Genomic DNA, 22,630 nt, shown 5'->3' on the forward strand with positions numbered 1-22,630 from the left:
GTGTAAGGGCTTACATGATGCCTTCACAGGACTTTCGACGAGAGAATAATAATGGTAGCCAAGCTGTAGGGTCATGGCAAACAGAATTTATAATAAAATGACCAAATGACCAAATGACCACTATTTATGAGCCCCATTTCAGCCCTTCGAAGCTCTCACAATGGAGGATAAAGTCTTTAAAGGAAATGGGGAATAGGGATGATCACTTCTGATGGAACACATCCCATCATTCATTTGAGTTAGAAAATAAGTAGCAGCGCGAGCCAGAACTGCCTGAACTCTGCCAAGTTTCACCAAACACATATGTACATGTTGTAAGAGTCTATTTGTTAAATTCTTTATATTTAAAGTGTTTGATGAAGCTAAAATATGTCATAATGTATTATTGCCCCTTTAAATGTATGAATGTTTACACATTTATTACATATTTTGTTACATTATTGTTTTTTGTATGCATAATTTGTAGTATTTACAAGTATTAACATTGAGTTTACATTATGTATAACTAATGTTAAAATGGTACTGTCTCTTTAAGAACAGTGGCTGTTAAGCAAACCTGTTTTGGTTGAGGTGTTTCTTTACCACGACTATGCTGTATGTTTGAGGTAATCTGACTGTAAAAAACAGAACGGGTGTCAAAAGAGACTTAAATAAATGAAAAAATTCTTGGATCTCAACTTTGAAAGATAATTGGCCCTTTGGGGCCCTGAAAGAAAATTGGCCCTAGGGCTCTTGCTTGTCATAATCCGCCCCTGCTTACAGGTGTAGGTAATTATGTACTTCATCAGCACTGTCTTGCCCTCTGTCTTCTAATATGTCCTGTTTTACTGAGTGAGAAACCTCTTCAAACTATTTTTCCAAACTTTAAAATGAGTGATTTGGCATCAGATCATCATTCTGCTGCTCCAAAAACTGTTCCACCATATTATTAAAAGAATATGATATGTTTATCATATGTTCTGAGAGTGACAGGTATTTCTGGTTTTCTTGAAAGCTTTTGGTGGTCTGGTGAAGGCAGATGTGGTTTTTAGCTGTTGACACCCTGTTTTTTTTAATATGCTTTGTTCAATGCAAGGCAGAGATTGTGCCCAAACCTTGGAATCAATGTGTAGGGCCTACTCTTCCTTCCTGAAAGGCTTTCTTGTTATTTGTGGCATTATCTGTAGTGATGATGTGTGCCATTCTTAAAATGTCTAAGCTCCATTCTTCTTCAACTGTATCTTCAAAGGCCTCCTTCAAACTCTCATTATAATGTATTTACACACTGTCATATTTATTTCTGTTGAATGCAGGCAGAGAACTTTAAAGAATCTTCATGCAGCTCTTTTCTATATACATCAGTAGGCTTAAAGTGAATATGGCTGTCAAATAGCCAACTGTTCCATGTTAATCCCTTATTTTGGCAATAATGATGGTGCACGGGACACCAAATGTTCCGTATTTTAGTGATGAGTTACTCAAAACCGTGGATGTAAGTCAAAACAAAAGGGAGACATCCATCTGTTATTGAAGTGGTCAAAATGCACAAGCATCCCTTATTCACATAGTGAAACGTTGATGGCAACCCTACTGTCTGGCTTCAAAAAGGATCAAACATTGAATGGTGATTTCTTCCTATCATCAAAGTCTAGTTCGTCATTGATCTCCTTGGAGGACAGAGGTCACTGGGAGTGTGTGCTCTGTCAGAAGCACAGCAGTCATTTGTACCGCACCCCAGAGTAAACACATTTTTCAGTCTGATCTCCATGGCAGCAAGTCTAAGGATCACTAAGAATTTGATAATGAGTGCCAATGCACATATCTCAATCCACATTGCTCAAAAACCAGAAGCATGCATTCATTAGCTGCTCCATTTTTAGGCAGTACAAATATGGTCACAAAAATAAATCGATAAGCTGTTTACGAATGTTAGTGTATCCTGAAATCAACCCCATACTGCTTAATTATTGACAAGTGCCATCTCCATTCACATTTCCCCCTTGACACTTCTGATAAAATATTGTGTGCGCGATCTTTGAGGGTTCTGGTCCTGGGGAAACCAGGAAGTAATTGTGTAAACAATGGAGGTTTAGGTGTTTAGAGCATTTTTGCTCTAAAATGACTTTGCTCTCCACTGACGATTAGGTTTAAGGTTAAGGTTTGGGTTAGGATGTAGGGTTAATAAAATATGCATTCCTGTTGACTGTATTATGTAATTTACAACTACAAATACAGCTCACTTTTGGCGCCACTCTTTTGACATTTCACCTCAACAAGACTTTCTGCTTCGGCTACTTTTGGCAGTGGTTTCGTAATTCGGAAAGCACAGACCAATTTTAGGAGCAGAACATTAGACCTGTCTCCAAATACGTACACAGTGTGATCAATCTGGCTATACTGCACTTAACTGATAAGATAGGTTGCATGAAAATTTGTGTATCTTTTGTTTTTCACTTTTTTAATCAAATTAATACAGTATACTCTTATACACATGTAAATCTAAAGAAGTTTGTGTTGTGTAGGAGATGGAGTATTAGATTTACTAACAGCTTTGCCAGTTACATGTATTACTTTTTGTACCATCTGTTCATTCTTACTGCCAGTCAGTGTGTTCTGCCAGAATGCCACAATGTTTTCATGACCAGAAAACAAGTATATGCTAATCCTATCCATTTTTAAAGGGTGAAAAACACATGATATTTACTGCATGTGTACCAATTTACAATTTTGCATGAATGTGATATTAGCCCTGTGAAACAAATTGTGAATTTAAAGGGAAAGCTTACTGTTGTGACTACAATTTAAATCAGATTTTTGAAAAACTGAACCAAGTTGCATTATTAAGTGAACACTAAACAGTCACTGGAATTAGTCCACCTGTAGGGGGCAGAACGGGTATGACTCTCAAAAGTCAAGATTTCCTGCAAAGACTCTCCCCAGGACATCCCTATAAGAGTGTCTATAAGAGAACAATCGATCTGGGTTAAGTCTCACAAGTGTTGCATGCTTCATTCATTTTGTGTTTATTTGGAGTTGCACTGAAACTCTACAGCTACCTCTACCTTTAACCCGAGCCCTAACTCTAATCTTAACTTTAATAACAGCAATGTGAGACAAAAAGTGTAACTGACCTCTAGGCTGTCTACCAGGGTTGATCAGTTCCAGACTGGAATTTTTTTGTAAAGTAAAATAACAAAGGCACAATCTGTTTACAACAAGAAATTTCAAAAAGCAAGGACAAGGAATATCAAATCAAAACTGAGCACAGATTAAGAATGGATGAACGTGTAATTATTTCAATGTTAAAATACCTCCCATCCTTAAAGGCTTGGTCAAAATTACTTTTAATTACTTTAATTCCTTCACACAATGTACTTCTAGTGGCTAAGAATTTCGCCTTGCGGATTTTGTGTTTATGCAGATTTGCTGCATTAACCAATAGGAAGTTACTTGGCTTGACCGTGACCTCTGTGTGGGTGGTGCTTTGTACACAGATACACAGCTGGAGATCCACTATTGACAAGGGTATAAATTTAGATATCTGAATTTCTTTTTAACTTCACTCTCACAGAGAACCGTATAAAGTGCAGCATTAAAAGCATTAAAAAGCTGCTTGACATTTAGATTTAGCTGGTTTTACATGTGCTTTAGATCCACCCATGCTGAATTCGCACGCAGAATTTCGTAGTGCAAAGGCAAATTTGACCACACCATAAACCATTCAAAGATTGATTACCCAGAAAAGCATAAACACTTTGACTCAGAAACTCATTCAGCATTGCTGAGTTTGGGGTGGGACTATCTTTTTGTAATACAAATGGCAGATGGAGGGAGCTGTTCGAAACAATTAGAAAACAGTTGCAATTCCATTTGTTTACACTAGTGGCACAGAAATTACACAACTGAGTTGCCAAGGGCAACTACTAAATCATCCTGTTCGTTACATGTGATTAGGTCATAGTGTAACGTGTAGGTGCTGGACAGAATGACCCAGGAACAGAGGTTCCAAAATATTTATTCACAAAGTCAGATATGTGCCACCACACAGAGTTGAGAGTAGTGTGTTTGTCAGTGGAGTGTGTGCATCGTGGAAGTCAGGAGAAACTTGGCAGAATCCTCTGTAGAAGCTAGGCGATGAGAGAGATGTCCAGCGGACAATGCGAACAAAAGCAGAACTGTAGATCCATGGCATGCAGGCATAGCCCGGAATTCCTTCGTGGATTACCAGGCTGAACTCAGTGAAGACCGGAAGGCAAACCACAACCCGAACAACACAGGCAAACAACAGAGTGGCAAGACAGGACCAGCTAAACAAGGAGAGTGAGGTTAGTATTCAACTTAGTATAACAGTCTGGCAAAGAAACATAGAAACATGAGGGCATATGTAGGGAGCGCAATCAGTCTGAAACAGGTGTTGCTTGACAAACTAATCAGTGGCATGATCGGCGCCATCCTGAGAACAATGAACGTTCCCATGGAAACACCGATCATGCCAGTCGAGCGCGCCTGCGAAACACAAGGGAGAGAAAATTACGAAACAAACCTGCAGGCTCACCAGAACCGTGACACATAGACCTACTCAACTTATTAGGTCTGATCATTGATTAAAAATGTCTCTTTATGCAATGCTATCATGTCATATTTAATTAGGCTACACACAAAAAACCTAATTTACTTAATCCAGGCAATATGAATAGATATGCAGATAGGCCTCATTATGCAAAAAGCTGAACTAATGCATTTTTTACTCTACAATGAAAAAGATGTCAATGCAAATAACACTGTAACTAGAGCGTGCCAGAGCTGGCAGTAGAGAGATTCTTTGTATTATGACTGATGCGAACAGCTCTTCTGCAGTCTATGCATGAGCTGCTCTTTTTTTTGAAGAGTCTGCAGTATCATGGGAAGTTACTGTACAGGCAGACTGCCTCAAAGAGCTGCTCAGCTCCCCTGAGAAAGTGTTTACAGAACTGGACTGAAACAACAGATTCTGGTCTTCACATGATGAGTAAATTGAGAAATGTATAATGGTTAATTAATTAAAATTACTATAATTATATTCATGTTTACCTTTGTGCTGATCCATTATGTGTATATTATACTGAAGCCAGTATTTTTATGTGACGTCAACATTAGTTAGTGCATGATTAGATTTAAACGAGGCTGACGCTGCTTTGATGTCAAGCCAAACAAGTGAAATCACTAGGCCTAAGTAAAATTGAAAAAACGAGACCTGCATCTGATGTACAGTACATTTACTGGCACTGAGTTACAATTTTACTTCATTACAGTAAATGAAAAGGATAAGTAAGGGATAATCGGATAGATGGTCACTCAGTTTTTATATCTAAATAAACCCAGACAGGATGATCAGGAGTTGTCTTGTATCGCATGTATTTTTTGTCTGTACATGATCCAGCTTACATGGCTTCTAAACAATAAATAAATAAATGGACATAAAAGATTGATTTCCATTAAAATGATGTAATTACGTGAGAAGCAATAAATCGCTGAACATCTGAAATCCACTTCTAGTTTGCATCATTCTGCTGGTGTTTATTTTGTAATTATTCCACAAGTCTCTGGAATACTGGTCTGGAGGACCAATTTTGATTGGTCAATGGCCCCATATAGCAATCTGATATTTCTCCGTAACAACCACACATCCACATATCAGACCGCTCATCTGGATATTTGAGCCACCTTCTCTGCCTCTCGGATCAATATGCGATCTCTATAAGTAAGCTTATAAAATAATTTAAACTAAAACAGTCAGACATTTATTAATTACAAAATTAGCAGCAACAGAACTCTGACGCAAATAGGAGGTTGATTTCAGCTGTTCAGTGATTTATTTCTTGTCACATAATTACATAATTTGAATGCAAATCAATATTTTATGTCCATATATTTATTTATTTATTTAGTTAAAAGCCATGTAAAAAGCAGGATAACGTACAGTCAGCTGGTTGTTTTCAGAAAATAAACCCCTTCAGGCTGATAAAAGACCCCTCCGCATCGCGTCGGGATCCTGATCACCCTAACGGGTTTATTTTGTGATAACAACCGGCTCATTATGCATCTTATGACAAGACTTGCCTGCAAAATAAATAAATGGACATGAAACATTGAATTGATTTGTAATTGTTTTATTAGCTTACTTGTAGAGATACACAGTGATCAGAGATGCAGGAAAGATGACTCGCAAAACCCAGATTAGCGGACTGATATTTGGATGTGCGGTTATTCCTCAAAGATATCAGGCCACTAGATGGCACCACTGACCAATCAGAAGTGAGTATTCCAGAGAGCCGTGTAATTAAATAATTTTATTTGCATAGAGACTTACTCCTACTTCAGGCCCAACTAGACACTGCATATTCCCATGGGTGTATAAGAATTTTTTTATAATTTAGTAAGTGTAGGTTCTCAACATAGTTTTGAAAAGTTTGTTGATGAAAATTGTGTGTTAATAAATGTTAATAAATTAGAAGCAATAAATGTGAGAGCAACAAAAACAACTCATCAACATCAAAGACCTGGAAACCAGAGAACCCCTCAGAGAAGTCCCACCACTACTCCATGGAAATATCTACACTTCAAACTCAAGGCTTTTTGCAGTGCACAGAGTACAGTCTCAGAACTTTGGCCAGAGGAATCATTGATCAACTGGAACAAACTATCCTTTCTATATTGGGATAAAATTAGTTCAATATTTCAGGCTTAAAAGTGCATTCAACTCATGACAACTCATATGAGATGAGGACATACATGAGTCATATCAGTAACCTTATAAAAGCTGTGTTATTCTGCATGGAGCAGGGGTGCCCTCATTGGGGCTGCCATCTTAGAATTACATGACCAGCTGTATACTACTTACTTAATCTCAGTAACCGTCTTTTTATTGGCCACTTTCACTCTTGGGTTAAATGAATCATGGCTGGTTGTGAATTTCTACAATGGCATCTGTAACTGAAAACAATTGATTTTGAATGATGCTGCATCCACACCACTAGGTACCCCTGTAAGTCCAAGATGGCACAAGCTAAAATTTACTGAGTGCATCTTTAAATTCTGGACCATTGTTCATTTGCTTAATTTAATTTTCATTTGCCTGGTCAAGCCAAGAACATGAATATTCAAATCAATATTCTTCCAAACCAAGTTTCACACACATGGCCCAAGGCTGTTACATTTATGTCAGCAGCAGATGGACCATCATGGTAAAAGTTAAAAATAGAGCAGTACAACAGAATCTGAATGCTCTAGATAACAACTTTAGTAAAGGTAGAGGGAACAACATTTGTAGAAAAACAGCTGTTTATACTTGCCAACTTCCTAAGCCTCAAAAAGGAAAGCAAAGCACATCAAGTCCTCTGTAGCGAGAAAGAAACATACAAGAGCTCTCTTAACCAATGTCAAATTCTGATTGTTTTTCAGAGCCCTGAAGCTATAGTAATTAGCAATAAAACATTCACCAGTTCCTGTATACTGTATATTTCTGTATATGATTTTTTTTTTAAAGATAAATATTTTTCAAACACAATGAGGAATTAAAATTTTACTACGCTTTGTAGTGTGCATGTAAAGATAAAAAGTGTGCACTTTAGTGTGCAATGTAAAAATAAACCTATAAAAAGCAATCTGGGAACAGCAAGTGTTTATTAAATAATAAATTATGACATTTACTTCTTGCCATGAAAATGAATTATAAATGAGGACCGACACATGTTCAGCTTGATATTTGGCATCAAATATCTCTCAACATTGTCTACATCTTCATATATTTATGCCTGTTAGCTAATGCAAAAAGGATGGATGGATGGATGGATGGAGGAATTTGTCGATGGATTAATAGGTTAATGGATGGATGGTTTATTGGGTAGGTGGATGAATAGATAGATGGGTGGATGGATGGATGGACGGTCTGTTATATTTTTGGAGTCATCCAAGTTCACACAAGTTCTTTTTACAGATATAAACTCTTGTGTTGTTTTAGTTGAGCTGGGGATGTCCTCTACCGACTGACCCTGATCAGACTTGTGGCATAGCAAGAGGATTTATTGAGTGGCAATGCTCTTTCACACTGCGGCTCTTGTTGTCTTTGGACGTTCAGACATGCTTACATAATATCTGCTCATGCTTGAAAGTGCACAGACCTGATTGGCTCATAATGACGGCAAGAACTTCTGACTGTATCAGGGAGTGCTATGGGACAGAGTTATGGGGGAATGTCTGATAGTGGGATTTGCGTTTGGGGTTTTTGTAAGGGCACTTGTTTAGTGTGGTATCGCTCTTTCCCACAAGGGCTCAATCCAGCAGCCCACTTTCCCACATGCAGTCTATAGATCTGCAGCAGTCTTGCAAGGAAGATTGGATTTTCCACAGAAATTCTCAATGTGGCATTTTTTTTCTAGACATAAAAACAATGTCCTCAATCACTTGTTTATATGCTTGTTTTGATATAGAAACATCACAAATAATGTACAAATGCGGTTGAAAATATTAAAATGTTAGCATAACAAGGAAACCAAGCTTAATAACCATTATAAGACTTTTAGCAGTTTCAAGAAAAGTTAGCTTAAAGGATAATTTGCCAAAAATGAAAATGTCCTCAGGCTATCCAAATGTGAATGACCTTCTTTGTTCATATAATTTAAGAGTGGATTTTCAATAAATGAAGAGGGAATTTTCATTTTTGGCTGAACTATTCCTTGAAGTGGATGTAAAGTACTAAGTGGTGTAGTCAGAGTAAAGGCAACATGATTTTACAATGTTTCTACAATAAGAATGGCACTACTTTTCTGTCAGTTGACATCTACCAAATAAAGTTAGTATCCTGCATGCATATAAAGATAGTAATCAAGGCAATGAAAATTGTGTAAAAAAAAAATCAATAAAAATGTTGGCATCACACTGCAATGCATATGTATTTTTTCAACAAACAGAATATTTTTGCTTTGAAAAACTTTACTCAAGTTTTCCATTCTAACTCATCACTGTTGAAACTGTGTTTGAATATGCACACGTATGCACTAAAGTATGCACTATTAGGTTTTGATGCTGTAATTCATATTTCATTTAATGCAAGTGTCAAAAATAAATCTTTTGTAATCTAAAAACAATAAAACAATGTTCGAGCACAAAATGTACTCTTTCAAAGTCAAAACAGCACGATGTATGTATGCTATTATTAAAACCATATGATAAAATAGCAGTTTATGATCAAATAAATTGATAATGAACAGTCTGAAAAGTCATAGCTTGTTTCTCCAGTGAAGAAAAACACACATTTCTATTTGGCCTTTCTTCTTTTTACCTGTTTCCAAAGTCAAGTTAAATTTGAATATAACTATGTTACAGTAAACTGAAACCATGTGGAGGCTACTAGAAATGTATTTACATATTGCACTGACATGCAACTTTCTTTATCCAGCAGGTATAAACTTATTGTCAAGCTAATTCATTTATGGTGATCATATGATCATAATGTTTCTCATTCCAAATACATATAAAATCAGAATCTAAAATCTCATTTTATTCATATTTCAGGAATATCATAAAAATGTCTTGATTTTGCATTGGAAAAAGATTTTGATTACAAAATCATGCTGTTGGTGGCACATCCCACTGAAAACGGAAATAAAATTAGGTGAGACAGAGAAAAGCTGTGTCAATATCATAAACGCTCACCCATTTTTGCCTGGTACCCTGTAAAACATACACTCGCATATGCTGGGTGTGGAATACACATCATAAAACCAAATACATTTTTCTGTGTTTGGATAAGATGATGTAAGAGCTGGAGATGTGGTTCATTAAAAACAGTAATATTCATTTTTCTTTATAACTCGACATGAAGCAGCTTCTTGAAAGTCTGTTCATCATGGCAAATAAGGCACAAATATGATTCACTTGATAATAAAAGCTGTTTTGTCATGTTTTGATAAAGAATATTGACTTCATCGAATAGTATCCTAATCCCAACAAAATGTAGATAGATTAATTATACAAGGTACAAGGCATAAAGTCACCATTTCAATGATTCTAATACATCGATAATGGTGATAATAGCACAAAACATCCAGTAAAGAAAGGCCTAGATATGAAAGTTTTTGATATAACTTTGAACTCATGCATAGATGTAGACCCATATATATATATATACAGTATATATATATTTCTGTTTCTATGGGCATCTGAGGCTCAAGTTCTTCAACCTTATTTGAGATGTTCAATAATGGAGATCTCGCCCCAATCAGGGCAGTCTGGGGTAAGACCGTTCAGGTAGAGGCTGCCGTTTTTGGTCAGAGTCGGGGGTGGTTCTTTCTCCAGTTCATCTGTGAAGTTAACGGACAAGGTCCTCTTGCATGGCATCATGTCCTGACCTGGATTTTGATCTATCTCTGATGACAGCTTGCGTTTGATGTATGACGCCCGCTGAAATTTGTCATAAATTTCCACGCTTAGACGGCGCCTTGTTTCTTTGAATTCTGCTGACACGTTGGCCGTCCATTCTGCAGCGTGAGCACGGAACTCTCCAACCTGGAAAAGAAGGAATACTTAGATGGGACCTTAATGCAAACTACAATCCAGTGTAACATTTATGAAAAATCTGTACTTTAAAAACAATTTCTGCTCATGAAATGAGAAGCACATTCAAATGCAGGCTGATCCAGCCACTGTACAACATGGAGCCTGATAGAAAGTCCCTTGTGCCTAATGCTTTAAGACTGTATAATTCATCAGTTATTTGAACAGGCAGCATTCACGGCAGCCAGTCATGTAAAATATCATATAATATTGACTCTTGTTTAAAATGTTTACTCTTTCCAATTTTCTGTATTCATAGTAACATATACCGTGTGAATTGTGGAACATATGTACCTTGTTATAATGCCATTCTAATGTCCTTTATGAGACTTTACAGTTTAGAATGGTCTGGTTGCCAATTTCCCTAATGGGATCAATAAAATAAAGACCTACCAACCAACCAACCATCAAACCTACCAAACAACCAAATAACCAACCAACCAACCATCAAACCTACCAACCAAACAACTTACCAACCTTCAAACCACAGCCTTCCAATCTACCACTGTACGTACCTACCTACCAACCAACCAATCTTTTTTATGAATTCACATGCTCAGTATTAAATATTTTTCAATTCAATTTAGAATTAATTGATCCCTAGCCTTTAACTATAACCACAACTATCGATGGCTGGTCCAGGATGGCTACAGGAGATATCTGCTTCTGTAAAAGTGCAGATGTCATCTTTTTCTTTCCTCACCACAGGTGATAGTAAAACAATACAAATAGCAGGTTTGCTTCTTAAGAAATCAATCAAGCATCTTTTATGAGCACTCTCCCGATGAGCAAAAGACATGAAATGAAATACAGAGAGCAAGAGGAAAGGCACTGGAAAGCAGGAAACAAAAAACTATTAGAAACCCACCCATCTCCAAAACTACTGTCTCATTATTATTTTCAGCTGTTTTTTTCCCTTTCTGAGCAAATCAGTGTAATAACGGGCACAAGCTCATCTTTTACCTTGTTTGTTGATGTGTTATCATAAATAAACACTCCCATTGCTATGTGCTTAAGTTTGTGAATGAATTTCAGGATCATAGTTTCAGTCGTAATTATGGTTTTGTTTGTTGATCCATTCAGTCTGTGATCAGTTCTGTAGTGTGCGCTTGGCTATAGTATGTGCACTTCTGACCATTTGTTTAGTGTCTCACTCTGTCTCTGCCACACACATTAGTGCCACTGCACTTCTGCAGTTTAAATTGAACTTGATTTCTTTTTTTTATTGATTCAGAATCGTTGGAGAATTGCAACGCATCAAATAATACATTTTATATCCAACTAAATTAAGTTATATTATATTGACTATTTTATTAAAATAAATAATCACTAAACTACCAACCAACCAAGCAACCTACCAACCAACCCACCAAACTACCAACCAACCCAACAAACCAACCAACCTAGCAACCTACCAACAGTTATATTTGATTTTCTAATTTATTACAATTAAATAAATGTTCAACAGATATTCTACATCGAAATATTCTCCAATATTCTATCTGCTTTGTGCTTGAAATCTCCAGATGAACTTTTACCAGGAAGCCCCCTAACATACATAAAACTACCACTTAAATTTATACTGGAATAATTGATTCCAGCCTAAAAACACCAGTTGTAGAGGTAGAAAAAGTAATAAAAAGAGTCAAACATATTAATATACAGTAACAACACAATGTGATATCAAAGTTAATAAGTAGTGCTTTCTTTTTACTTTATGAGTTGGTGGCTAACAGGAGTAGAGAAGTTCTAAACTGAGAAGCTTATTCATGATGCAACGTGCAGCGAGCTAAGACAAAAGTGTTCTACACTTGGCAGCATTTGAAAGACTCTGAAAAGAGATGTATTATAGATGAGAATCTGACAGCAGAACTGGGTCAGTCAGACCTTTCACTGACATTAAACTTGAACTTCCCTTCCTCTCCATTCCCAGTGAGATGTGTTTAAAGAATTCAGTGTGATCCATTTTCAAGTTCAGATTTACTGTACTCTGCTGTTTCATATAGTTAATTTCTGAGCTGAATGTAGAGATGTAGAGACCTACATTTCTTTTTGTGAAAGAAATTTTCTTGTGAGGGACAAATTACAACTCCTTAACATGAATCATGTGCTTTGTGATGCTAGTTAACATCAGAAAATTGCACTTTTATGATTTCACAAGAAAAGCACAATAGGTCCAGTGAAAAAGCCTCATTATGTGTTTCAAACAAAGAAGACCTTCTGTTCCTGTTATTCCAAGCACATTCGTCTCTGGTCTGAAGCCAATTTACATGCTGTTGAGTAATTAAAAGTTAAATACAGGGCGAATCAGTGATTGGCTGTCTTTACTCTGTGAATTACATAGCAAACAATGTCACAATAACATATAATGACCTTCTCAACATGAATTGGAAAATGTAATGTATGAAGCTTCATAAACCACATACAAAGGTGCTTCCACATAAACTCTGGTAAAAGTCTTTATTATTTTGATCTTTCATTCCAAATATGGTGGTGGTGTAGTGGTCTAAGCACATAACTGGTTATCTGGTAATCAGAAGGATGCTGTTTTGAGCCCCACTGCCACCACCATTGTGTCCTTGAGCAAGGCACTTAAGTCCAGGTTGCTCTGGGGGGATTGTCCCTGTAATAAGTGCACTGTAAGTCGCTTTGGATAAAAACGTCTGCCAAATGCATATACAACACAAGTTTTATCAAAAATCAAATATTGTTGTCAATATATATGTGGCACAATTATTGGCACCCCTAGAAATTCTTATGATTAAAATATATCTGAAGTATATTCACATTCATATTTTAAAATTTGAGTACACCTAGGTGACTAGGAACATTACCAATTTCCATCATTAGGGCAAAAATTAAGAAGTTCCAGTCAAATGGAGATGTTAAGAATCGACCTGGATGAGGACACGTGTCTATATTGTCTCCAAGCACGGTGAGGAGGATGGTTCGACTGGCCAAAAATTCTCAGAGGATCACAGCTTGAGAATTGTAAAAATTTGTTGTGTCTTGGGGTCAGAAAATCTCCAAAATTACAATCAGACATCACCCCATATAGCCATGTGGAAAAGTACCTCATGGCCACAGTTAAATATGGTGGTGGGGCTGTTTTTATGCCAAAGGTCCTGGACATCTTGTTCGGATACATGGCATAATGGACTCTATCAAATACCAACAGATAAATAAAATCAAAACCTGGCTGCCTCTGCCAGAAAGCTTAAAATGGGCCCTGGTTGGATCTTCCAGCAAGACAATGATCCAAAAGACACATCAAAATCAACACAAATATGGATCACTGGTTCTGCCATGGCCATCCCAGTCTCCTGACCTGAACACCATAGAAAGCCTTTTGGGTGAACTGAAGAGGAGAGTCCACCACGTGGACCTCGGTATTTTAAGGATCTGAAGAGATTCTGTATGGAGAAATGGTATTTCTTGCCATGTGTTCTCCAACCTCATTATTACGGTGGCCGAGAGAGCTCAACGTGCTGCAACCTAAAGAAGACGCATGCAAATAGAAAAAAACGCATGCAAATAGAAAAAAAATGCATGCAAATAAAAAAACATCTTCATCAGTTTCACAACACACGTGTGCTCCAAATACTCACAACACAACCAAATACAGAAACGCGCTGCAAAAGTTCACAACACAACCAAATACAGAAACGCGCTGCAAAAGCTCACAACACAACCAAATACAGAAACGCGCTGCAAAAGCTCACAACACAACCAAATACAGAAACGCGCTGCAAAAGTTCACAACACAACCAAATACAGAAACGCGCTGCAAGTAACACAGACCACAACGGAAATGTTTCCGGGGGAACCAAATAAGTGACGAACCCGGCTGGGACGTGCTTACAGCAAAGAACTGATATTGACAAGAGGTGAAAGCCTATATATATTTTTTTTATAAATAAACTATAATATTAAAATAATATTGTAATATATTGTATATAGAAATAATATTATAATATTATATTGTAATATTATTCTTTTTTATAGTTCTTCTACTCTTTGCTTACAGCTCAAAAATTCTACTTTATTTTATTTTATTTATTTTAACCTTTTTTTTCCGCAAAACATACAGATATTAATTTTTTATGACATACAACTTGTATACAATATACAAAATGTATTAACAATATGTTCAATGTCATCAGAAATGAGAAAAGAACAATGAGCTGAAAACTAAAATAAATAAAAAAGATAGAGAAGAAGAACATGAAGGAAATATATTAATCTTTACATTCTCTCCATGGCTCTGAGTTACACTATTCAAATTGTTTCATGTTACGTTTAAATTTTCATAAAGAAAAGTTTCATAAGAAGGTCTAGGTAATGTAGGGTCCAATGTTTTAAAGTTGAGACACTGACACACATTTTTAAAGTAAAAATAAATTTATTTGCAACCGTTATGTTAACAGCATTATACTTCTGTCCTCAGAACAGCTATTCAGCTGATGGACAACGTGCTGCGTTGTCATGGGAACGTCCCAGGTGAAAATAATTACGTTGGAAGTTGTCTTTCATTGCTCCCTTCATCAAGTGCGTTCAAAACGGCTACATAAATGGCACACTAGCGCCATGCTCACTCCAAAGTCCCACTTGAAGAGCTCTGCCGTCTGCCCTTCGAAGGGAGTAGGGCATAGGGATGCTCACGTGCAATAAGCACGTCCCAGCCGGGTTCGTCACTTATTTGGTTCCCTCGGAAACATTTCCGTTGTGCTCTGTGTTACTTGCAGCACGTTTCTGTATTTGGTTGTGTTGTGAGCTTTTGCAGCGCGTTTCTGTATTTGGTTGTGTTGTGAGTATTTGGAGCACACGTGTGTTGTGAAACTGATGAAGATGTTTTCTTAATTTGCGGGTGTTTTTTTATTTGCATGCGTTTTTTTCTATTTGCATGCGTCTTCTTTAGGTTGTAGCACGTTGAGCTCTCTCGGCCACCGTACATTATGCATTATAGGAGAAGACATTTCTTGAGGGGGCCAGAGATGAAAACTTGGTGGGAGCTAAAATTTTTTTTCAGTATTCATCGTAGCTAGCACTTTCATTGCAAGTAACATTTTCATTAAAACCCCCTTTAATACTTTGCATTTATTCATATTAAAAAGTCACAGGGTATACTGTATATTTAATTATAATTTTTTAAGGTCTGGCCATACATTCCTTCATTACATCTGACTGAAAAACAAACATGACTTATATTCATAATTAACAAATAATTTTGCTGTAACAGGTAAGGACGGGCAAGGAGGTGGCAGGAACCAGCTGAACAGTAAACAAAGTTTAATGAGAAACTGAACTTAAAACAAAGGTATACAAACACAGACAAATATGCAACGTGGCCACATGCTTCTCTCTCTCTTTCAACCGGCATCTCCAGCTGACCTTTATCTTGCTCTCCCGCTGATCAGCTGATTCAGTGCTGGCCGCGCTCCATCACGGCCTAGTGTTTACAAATTATGAAAACTGAGGAGAATCATTTAGATCTGCTAAAGCCCTCTAACTTTATCAATTCAGATATGAAATCAATGGTCATGTTTACTTAAGAAAGCATTTAAATTTTATTTTCTTTTTGGAAAAAAAAGAGATAAAATTTATATCTTTCCATTTTCTCTACAAAATATCATCATATTCAGTGAGGAAAACATTGTACTGCAAATATTGTGAATTTGCACACGATAACCAGTGCAGGATCCAGAGTTTTGTGCAGATAATCATTGGCAAAAGAAGAACAAACTGAGTAAATGCTGTTCGGGCTGGCTCACAGCTATATAGAACTAAATAATCAGGATATCTGCAGGTTCAGTTTCATGTTATAATTTTTTTTCCAAGCCCTACAGTCCCTGAACAGACACGATCATTAGACACCTCAAGAATAGTGAAAAAAGTTTACTTTTCAGCACATTTCCGTTGAACGGTCAGTTTTCCAAATTGAATTCTCTTTTGTTGCCTTATGTGCATATGTGCTGACAACATTTCTGTCATAACTGCGGTGATCATTTTTCTATCTTTAGATTTGATAGCACTCCACACAACTAAGTAATTTATATAAATACATTTGTTTGAAAAAGACTAGATCAAATGCTCACCTAAACTAGGTGATCCATACTTAGCAAAGCAGTGTTACTAAACTATAGCCAGAAAAGCTTGAACGCGTGCTCCGGTCTGGACAACTGATGATGGCTGAATGCTGTTGCGTGTGCCAATAAGCATTGTTAAACTCACCACTGATTGCTGTGGCTCACATCTACGAATGTCGAGTTCTGTTTAATTCCTCCAGACCTCAAGAGGTGGTGCTTAAATACTAGTGGATTATTGAAGTGTCAACTAGATAGGTCGAGAAAATATACCAACAAAGTCACGTAGTGACACTGACTGAGCCTCGAGGATAATAGCCACATTAGCTCAGCGTTCAGCCTCTTTCGCTTTCTTGCCTAATAGAGATTCCAGGCTGTCAGCTGCAGCTTTCTAGAGCAGCAAAGTATCATCTTCGCAAGCTGTGACAGCACACTTCAAAGCCTTTTGGAACCGGATTGGATTATTTTGTCATATTTTGACATGTAAGCTGTGTCCCAATAGTCTTCTCCCTGACGATGGCCATGATGTCTGTCCACCTTGTTTGGGAATTCAGCATTTGAGAATTTAGTCTATCATGGACTCGTGCTTGCACTGCAGGTGCAGGAGGCGGTTCTGTCTAGCTGGGTTAGACCCTAATTCAACGGTGAAACTCGGGAGTGGGAGTTACCCCCACCACACGGACTCGGAAACGTTGTGCGTTTCCGGCACCCCAAACCCCCCCCATTCTAAGAAAAAGTTAAATTCAAGGAGTGATTGTATGGAGGAGAATTCACTTTCTAAAACCATTTCTATCATTTCTTCTGAGATGTTAGAGCTAAAAAGTCTCCTTCAATCACTTCAGCCTGGGCTGCCACTCCTGTAACTATAACACAGGAGGATGAGGATAGTTCAAGTAAAATAATTGGGGAAGAGCTTCTTGACTCCCTTTTACTTTCATGTCATTTTGACTTGGAGGCACTCTCTACTAGTGCTTCAAACTCTGTTTTTTCATGATCAGATGGATGCTACTGTGTCTAGACTTTCAGCTGGGGGGGTTCTAGTCGGGATTCAGTTCAGTCATCAGGACAGGCTCCATCCTCTTCAGATAACACTTTGGCTGTGCTCCGGATGGCGGTTGCCCGTCTAGGGCTGGACAAGTCACTTGCCCAACCAGCCCAATCCAATGTCTTTTTTAGACAGTTCTAAGCTGCGTCGTCCTTTGCTATGTCACCACGCAAAGGTTTTGTGTCAGCATTTTCTAATGCCTTCACAGGGTCTAGTGCACCAAAGTGGCGATCAAAGACCACTCGTACACTAGCATCTATGGCTGAAGCAGATTCCATTGGGGTGGTCTGCCGTCTGGCAAGAGGTACCAAAGTATTCGGGCCCTCACGGCCAGACTGTGTAACAGCTTCAAGCCATCAGACTCCTCAATACTCAGAGACTGGACTGACACACACACACGTGTCCTGAGTTGCACTTTAATTATTGTCACTTTATACCTGGCTGCTACCTCAATAACTGCTATGTGCATAGAACACTATCTCATAGTATGTTATGTTTACATTTGGCATTTTTAGAAACTTCCATCTTTTTGCACTACTGTGTACTGGTCGGCGCTGCACTGTCTCTCACTGTGCCTATTCTCCTGTTAATATTTAGTAATTTCTTGTACTGTCCCATACTTTTTGCACACATTTGCACGAGCAGTTTATATAGGTATGTTATTTAGTCTCATGTGGTTCTGTTTGTCCTATGTTTTTTTATGTAGCACCATGGTCCTGGAGGAACGTTGTCTCCTTTCGCTGTGTACTGAACTAACTGTATATGGTTGAACGACAATAAAAACCACATGACTTGACTTGAGAAATAGAGCAGCCTGTCGCAGCCTTGGTGGTTTCACCTGATGAGGCCCTACGTTTGTGGTTGCACAGACTCGCTGCTGAAAAAGGCAAACACATCTTATGCCTATATAACCTGCGCCGAGATTACATACTGTCAATTACTCCTCGCTACCACCAGTACATTGGAGTCAGCAAACGGTGACCCCTCAATTTCTCAGTTCCTGCAGACAGCTCTTCTGACTATGGGCCATGTGACTCCTAAACTAGGTACACTTACCGCCACTCTTCTGAATGCCCTCCGCTAAGTACTGTATGGCTTGCTCAGGCGAAACTGCCTGAGACTGTAGAAAACTCTGCAGGACCACCCAATTGTTCCTGGGCACATATTTGGGCCTAATGTTCCAGAACTACTGGAAAAGAGGGTGAAATTGTGTAAGGCCACTCGCCAGCTGACACAGGTGCAGCGCAATCCTGCTTCTCAAAATCACCATCACTATACAATGCCAGAACAATGCTTCTGCCAGCATCCTACACCACCGCTTCAGAGCCCTCAGAGGCCCCGTGCTGCTGTTTTTGGCCTCCTCTTCAGCAGTTGCCAAGGGGACCACGCCAATACCCCCCACTGCCACTAAAAGTCACATCCATAAAGCCTGAAGTGCTTGGGCCAGCGACCGAATGTTTAATGCAACATATACAATACTGGAGGAGCACAACAGTAGATCCCTGGGTTATGTCTAACCTGAGCAGGGGGTATGCTCTAGTTTCAACACCGGCCCCCCAAGCTCTCAAGGATTGTCCCTACATTGGTCAGGGATGCAGTTCCTTCAGTGGCTCTCTCTCAGGAAAAAGGCAGCTTCCACATGAAAGGTATAAGTTGCAGCCATTTCTGCGTATCATGTACCAGTTAATGGTTCTACTCTTGGTTCCCATAATATTGTTTGTAGTTTTTTAAAGGGTGCGAGATGTTTTAAAGCCATCCCACAACCCCTATTTTCCTGTGTGGGATTTACCACTTGAGCTTGACTTTCGAGCCTTTACTGACGGTTGTCCTTAAGTGGGTATCTTTGAAAACTTCCTTTCTGTTGGCCATCCCTTCTACTAATTGAGTCAGTGAATTACATGCATTGTCTGTTAGTGAGTTATGCATGCATTGGTTGCCGGATGATTCTGGCACTGTGCTTCGGCCTAATCCATAAATTCATCCTAATGTTCTGTTTCCTCAGTTTGTAAATCAGTCCATTAATCTGTCTGCATTTCAGTGTTTGTCCCAATCAGATGAGTCGAGGGATCACCTCTTGTGTCCTGTACAGTGTGTGTGTATATATATATATATATACACATATACTACTGAACAAAAGTTTTGAAACTCATTCTTTATTATAATTTTTTTCCCCACAATTTAGAATAATAGTAAAGTCATCAAATTATGGGATAACATAAATGGAATTATGGGACTATGTTGGGACTAAACAAAATCCAAAATAAATAAAAACTGTGTTATATTTTAGCATTTTCAAAGTCGTCACCCTTTGCCTAGAATGTGCAGACATGAACTCTTGACATTTTCTCAACCAACTTCTTGAGGTATCACCCTGGGATGCTTTTTAAACAGTACAGAAGGAGTTCCCATCTATGTTGGGCACTTATTGGCTGCTTTTCTTAATTATTTGGTCCAAGTCATACATTTCAAAAACTTTTTTTAAAATTAAATTGTACTTTTAGAATGAAATAAATTAATATGGTGGCACAATTATATTTTTGTCTACAAAACTAATTTCAAACATTTAAGCAAACTCCTTCAGATCAAAAGATTGTTAATATATATATATATATATATATATATATATATATATATATATATACACACACACACATCATACACACGTACACACACACACACACACACACACACACACACATACATGTCTATCTATATACAGCACCGCAATCCTTTTATTTGAATAAGAAGCTGGTGATTAAAGGCCTTGATATACTTCCTACAAAATCGAAGACCGATTTTTTTGAAGGTGTTTTTGTGTTCACTTTGGTGTTTTGTAACAGCTCCCTGTGGCGAACTTTTAGGATAACTTCTATTCGATAGCAAAACTCCTTCTTACTGCTATTGGTACATGTCATCAGTAGGTGTGACCTGGAGCTCCACCAACCTTGATGCCAACCGCTAGTTCTGTTTATGTTGTTTAGTGAGTCAAAATTAGTCGACATGAACACATCGGCATGTATAGTTATTAGTGACATGATACAACTACATCTGTCCGATCGTTCAGATATTTTCCAAGACCATGTCATGCGATTTATTTTTGTTTAATTAATAAAAGAGCTTACTAATAATACCAATTGACATTTTAAAAACACGTCCACGCATGAAAGCCAGAACTTGAAACGACAAGCAAGCCTAATTTTAACTGCAGCATGACTGCTTTATGAAATGAACATCTCCCGAACAGACATTCAAAAATCATCATTTTTCATCTGAATCTACCAGTGAGGTCTATAATACCTGGAAAAATCTATCTAATAATATTTGTGATTTAAATGTTGCTTGCAATAAATTTTGTTTAGTCAGGGTACACGGTTATGCTGCGTTCCATTTAAGTTGGACGTGGGATATTCCTACTTGATATCTCCGACCATAAATACGTTCCATTCCCCGATATTCGGAACTGCAACGCTCCCGTTAGCTTAGCAGGTGTTTGGCTCTCATTAGAGATGTCTCCTAGCAACCCAACTGATAAATCGTTATCATGGTCAAAAGTTGTTGTTGAGCGGGTTGTTGTTTTCATTGTTGATGGGTTTTCGATTGAGGGGATAGCCAAACTGGATCGCGCAACCTTAAAGCCCAGGGCAGTCAAGGGCCCCTGGTACTCCAGGGCCCCTGTGCACTGGCCCCATTGGCCCAGTCGGTAATCCATCCCTGCCAACAGAGAAGGCTTTTCTGGCCAGGATATATATATATGTACATACATACATACAGTATCTTTTATTTGATTACCACATTTGCATTGTTTCATAGGAGTAGTTCATGCAGTCAAAACGATGTTAGACTTTTTGTAATATTTTTATGAATATTATGATATTTTTTGCTTCAAATCAAGTTGGTTGTGATTGCTACAATTCAATCAAGGATTGGTTTGGCTTAAAGCTCTTTATAGATGAATGTTTTGAAATCTTTATGGAGAAAATGAATGTGAAAGATGCTTCCGGAACCAGTGTGCTCTACTGCCTGAGAGTGTAGCAGTAAACACATACCTCCTCTTTGGTTTTCTTGGAGATGACTCGAAGCCAGTCACCAATCATACTGAGAACTGCAGCGAAGTAGGCTAGACCCACCAGGATCCAGAACCACACAATTGGCTTATAATATTCCAGATACTCAATCTCAGACCCTCCTAAAAGAGTAAGAGAGAAAATGATAGAGAAAGAGAGAGAAAAAGGAAATAATGAACTTGTTTTTCACCTCAAATCATTGGAAAAAAAAGCATATCCAAGTTCCAATAAGATATCGACGGCATTAGAAAAGCATTGTTTCTTTGTATGTACTTGGCTCTTCGGAAATGCTTTTGCAGATGGTTTAGACTCGCAGAAGTGTTTGAAGTCCAAGAATACAAGATCCAACTATGCGACAGCGTGACATTAAAAATACACATAGAAGTATTTCCATGTAGTTCAGGTCCTCTAATGTTATATAATATGCAGTGATCTACAAGTGCTGATATTAAGTAGAAAAACTATTATCAACATAAAATAAACATGAAAAGTAACTAGTTTAAGACACATCAAATGTTACCTTGTATCCAACAATTAAAATCATAAAACAATATAATATTTTTGACATGTCATTTTTTTTATTTAAATGATTTTCAACTAATTAATATTATAAAATAATATACATTATACATAATATAAAAAGTGTTTATAATTATTAACTAATTTAATTTGAAATTGAACTTAATGTAACTTTCTACAGCATGGGAGGAAGACAAGAATCTTATTCCATTTTGTACATTTTTACACAAACTGAATTGTTGACTGTATTTGTCAATTTCAACCCTGATACCCAAGTTATTGTGGCCTTTTTATTTGATCAAACATACATTTCTCTTTTATTTATCGAAAACGGTAACACTTTAGAA

At 37.7% G+C, this 22,630-nt stretch overlaps 1 protein-coding gene across 1 annotated transcript in view; it reads right to left on the reverse strand.

The window, feature by feature from the left end:
• Positions 1-8,194: 8,194 nt before the first annotated feature.
• Positions 8,195-22,630, reverse strand: part of kcnk2a (potassium channel, subfamily K, member 2a) — a 53,750-nt gene continuing 39,314 nt past the window's right edge. Inside the window, exons 6-7 of the mRNA XM_052153204.1 lie at positions 21,747-21,886; positions 8,195-10,524 (exon numbers count right to left, since the gene is read on the reverse strand). Of these exons, the coding sequence (XP_052009164.1) occupies positions 10,201-10,524; positions 21,747-21,886 (464 nt within the window). The 3' untranslated portion in view covers positions 8,195-10,200. The remainder of the gene's footprint in view (positions 10,525-21,746; positions 21,887-22,630) is intronic.

Source organism: Xyrauchen texanus, chromosome 22 (assembly GCF_025860055.1).
Source record: "Xyrauchen texanus isolate HMW12.3.18 chromosome 22, RBS_HiC_50CHRs, whole genome shotgun sequence".
NCBI classification, from domain to species: domain Eukaryota; kingdom Metazoa; phylum Chordata; class Actinopteri; order Cypriniformes; family Catostomidae; genus Xyrauchen; species Xyrauchen texanus.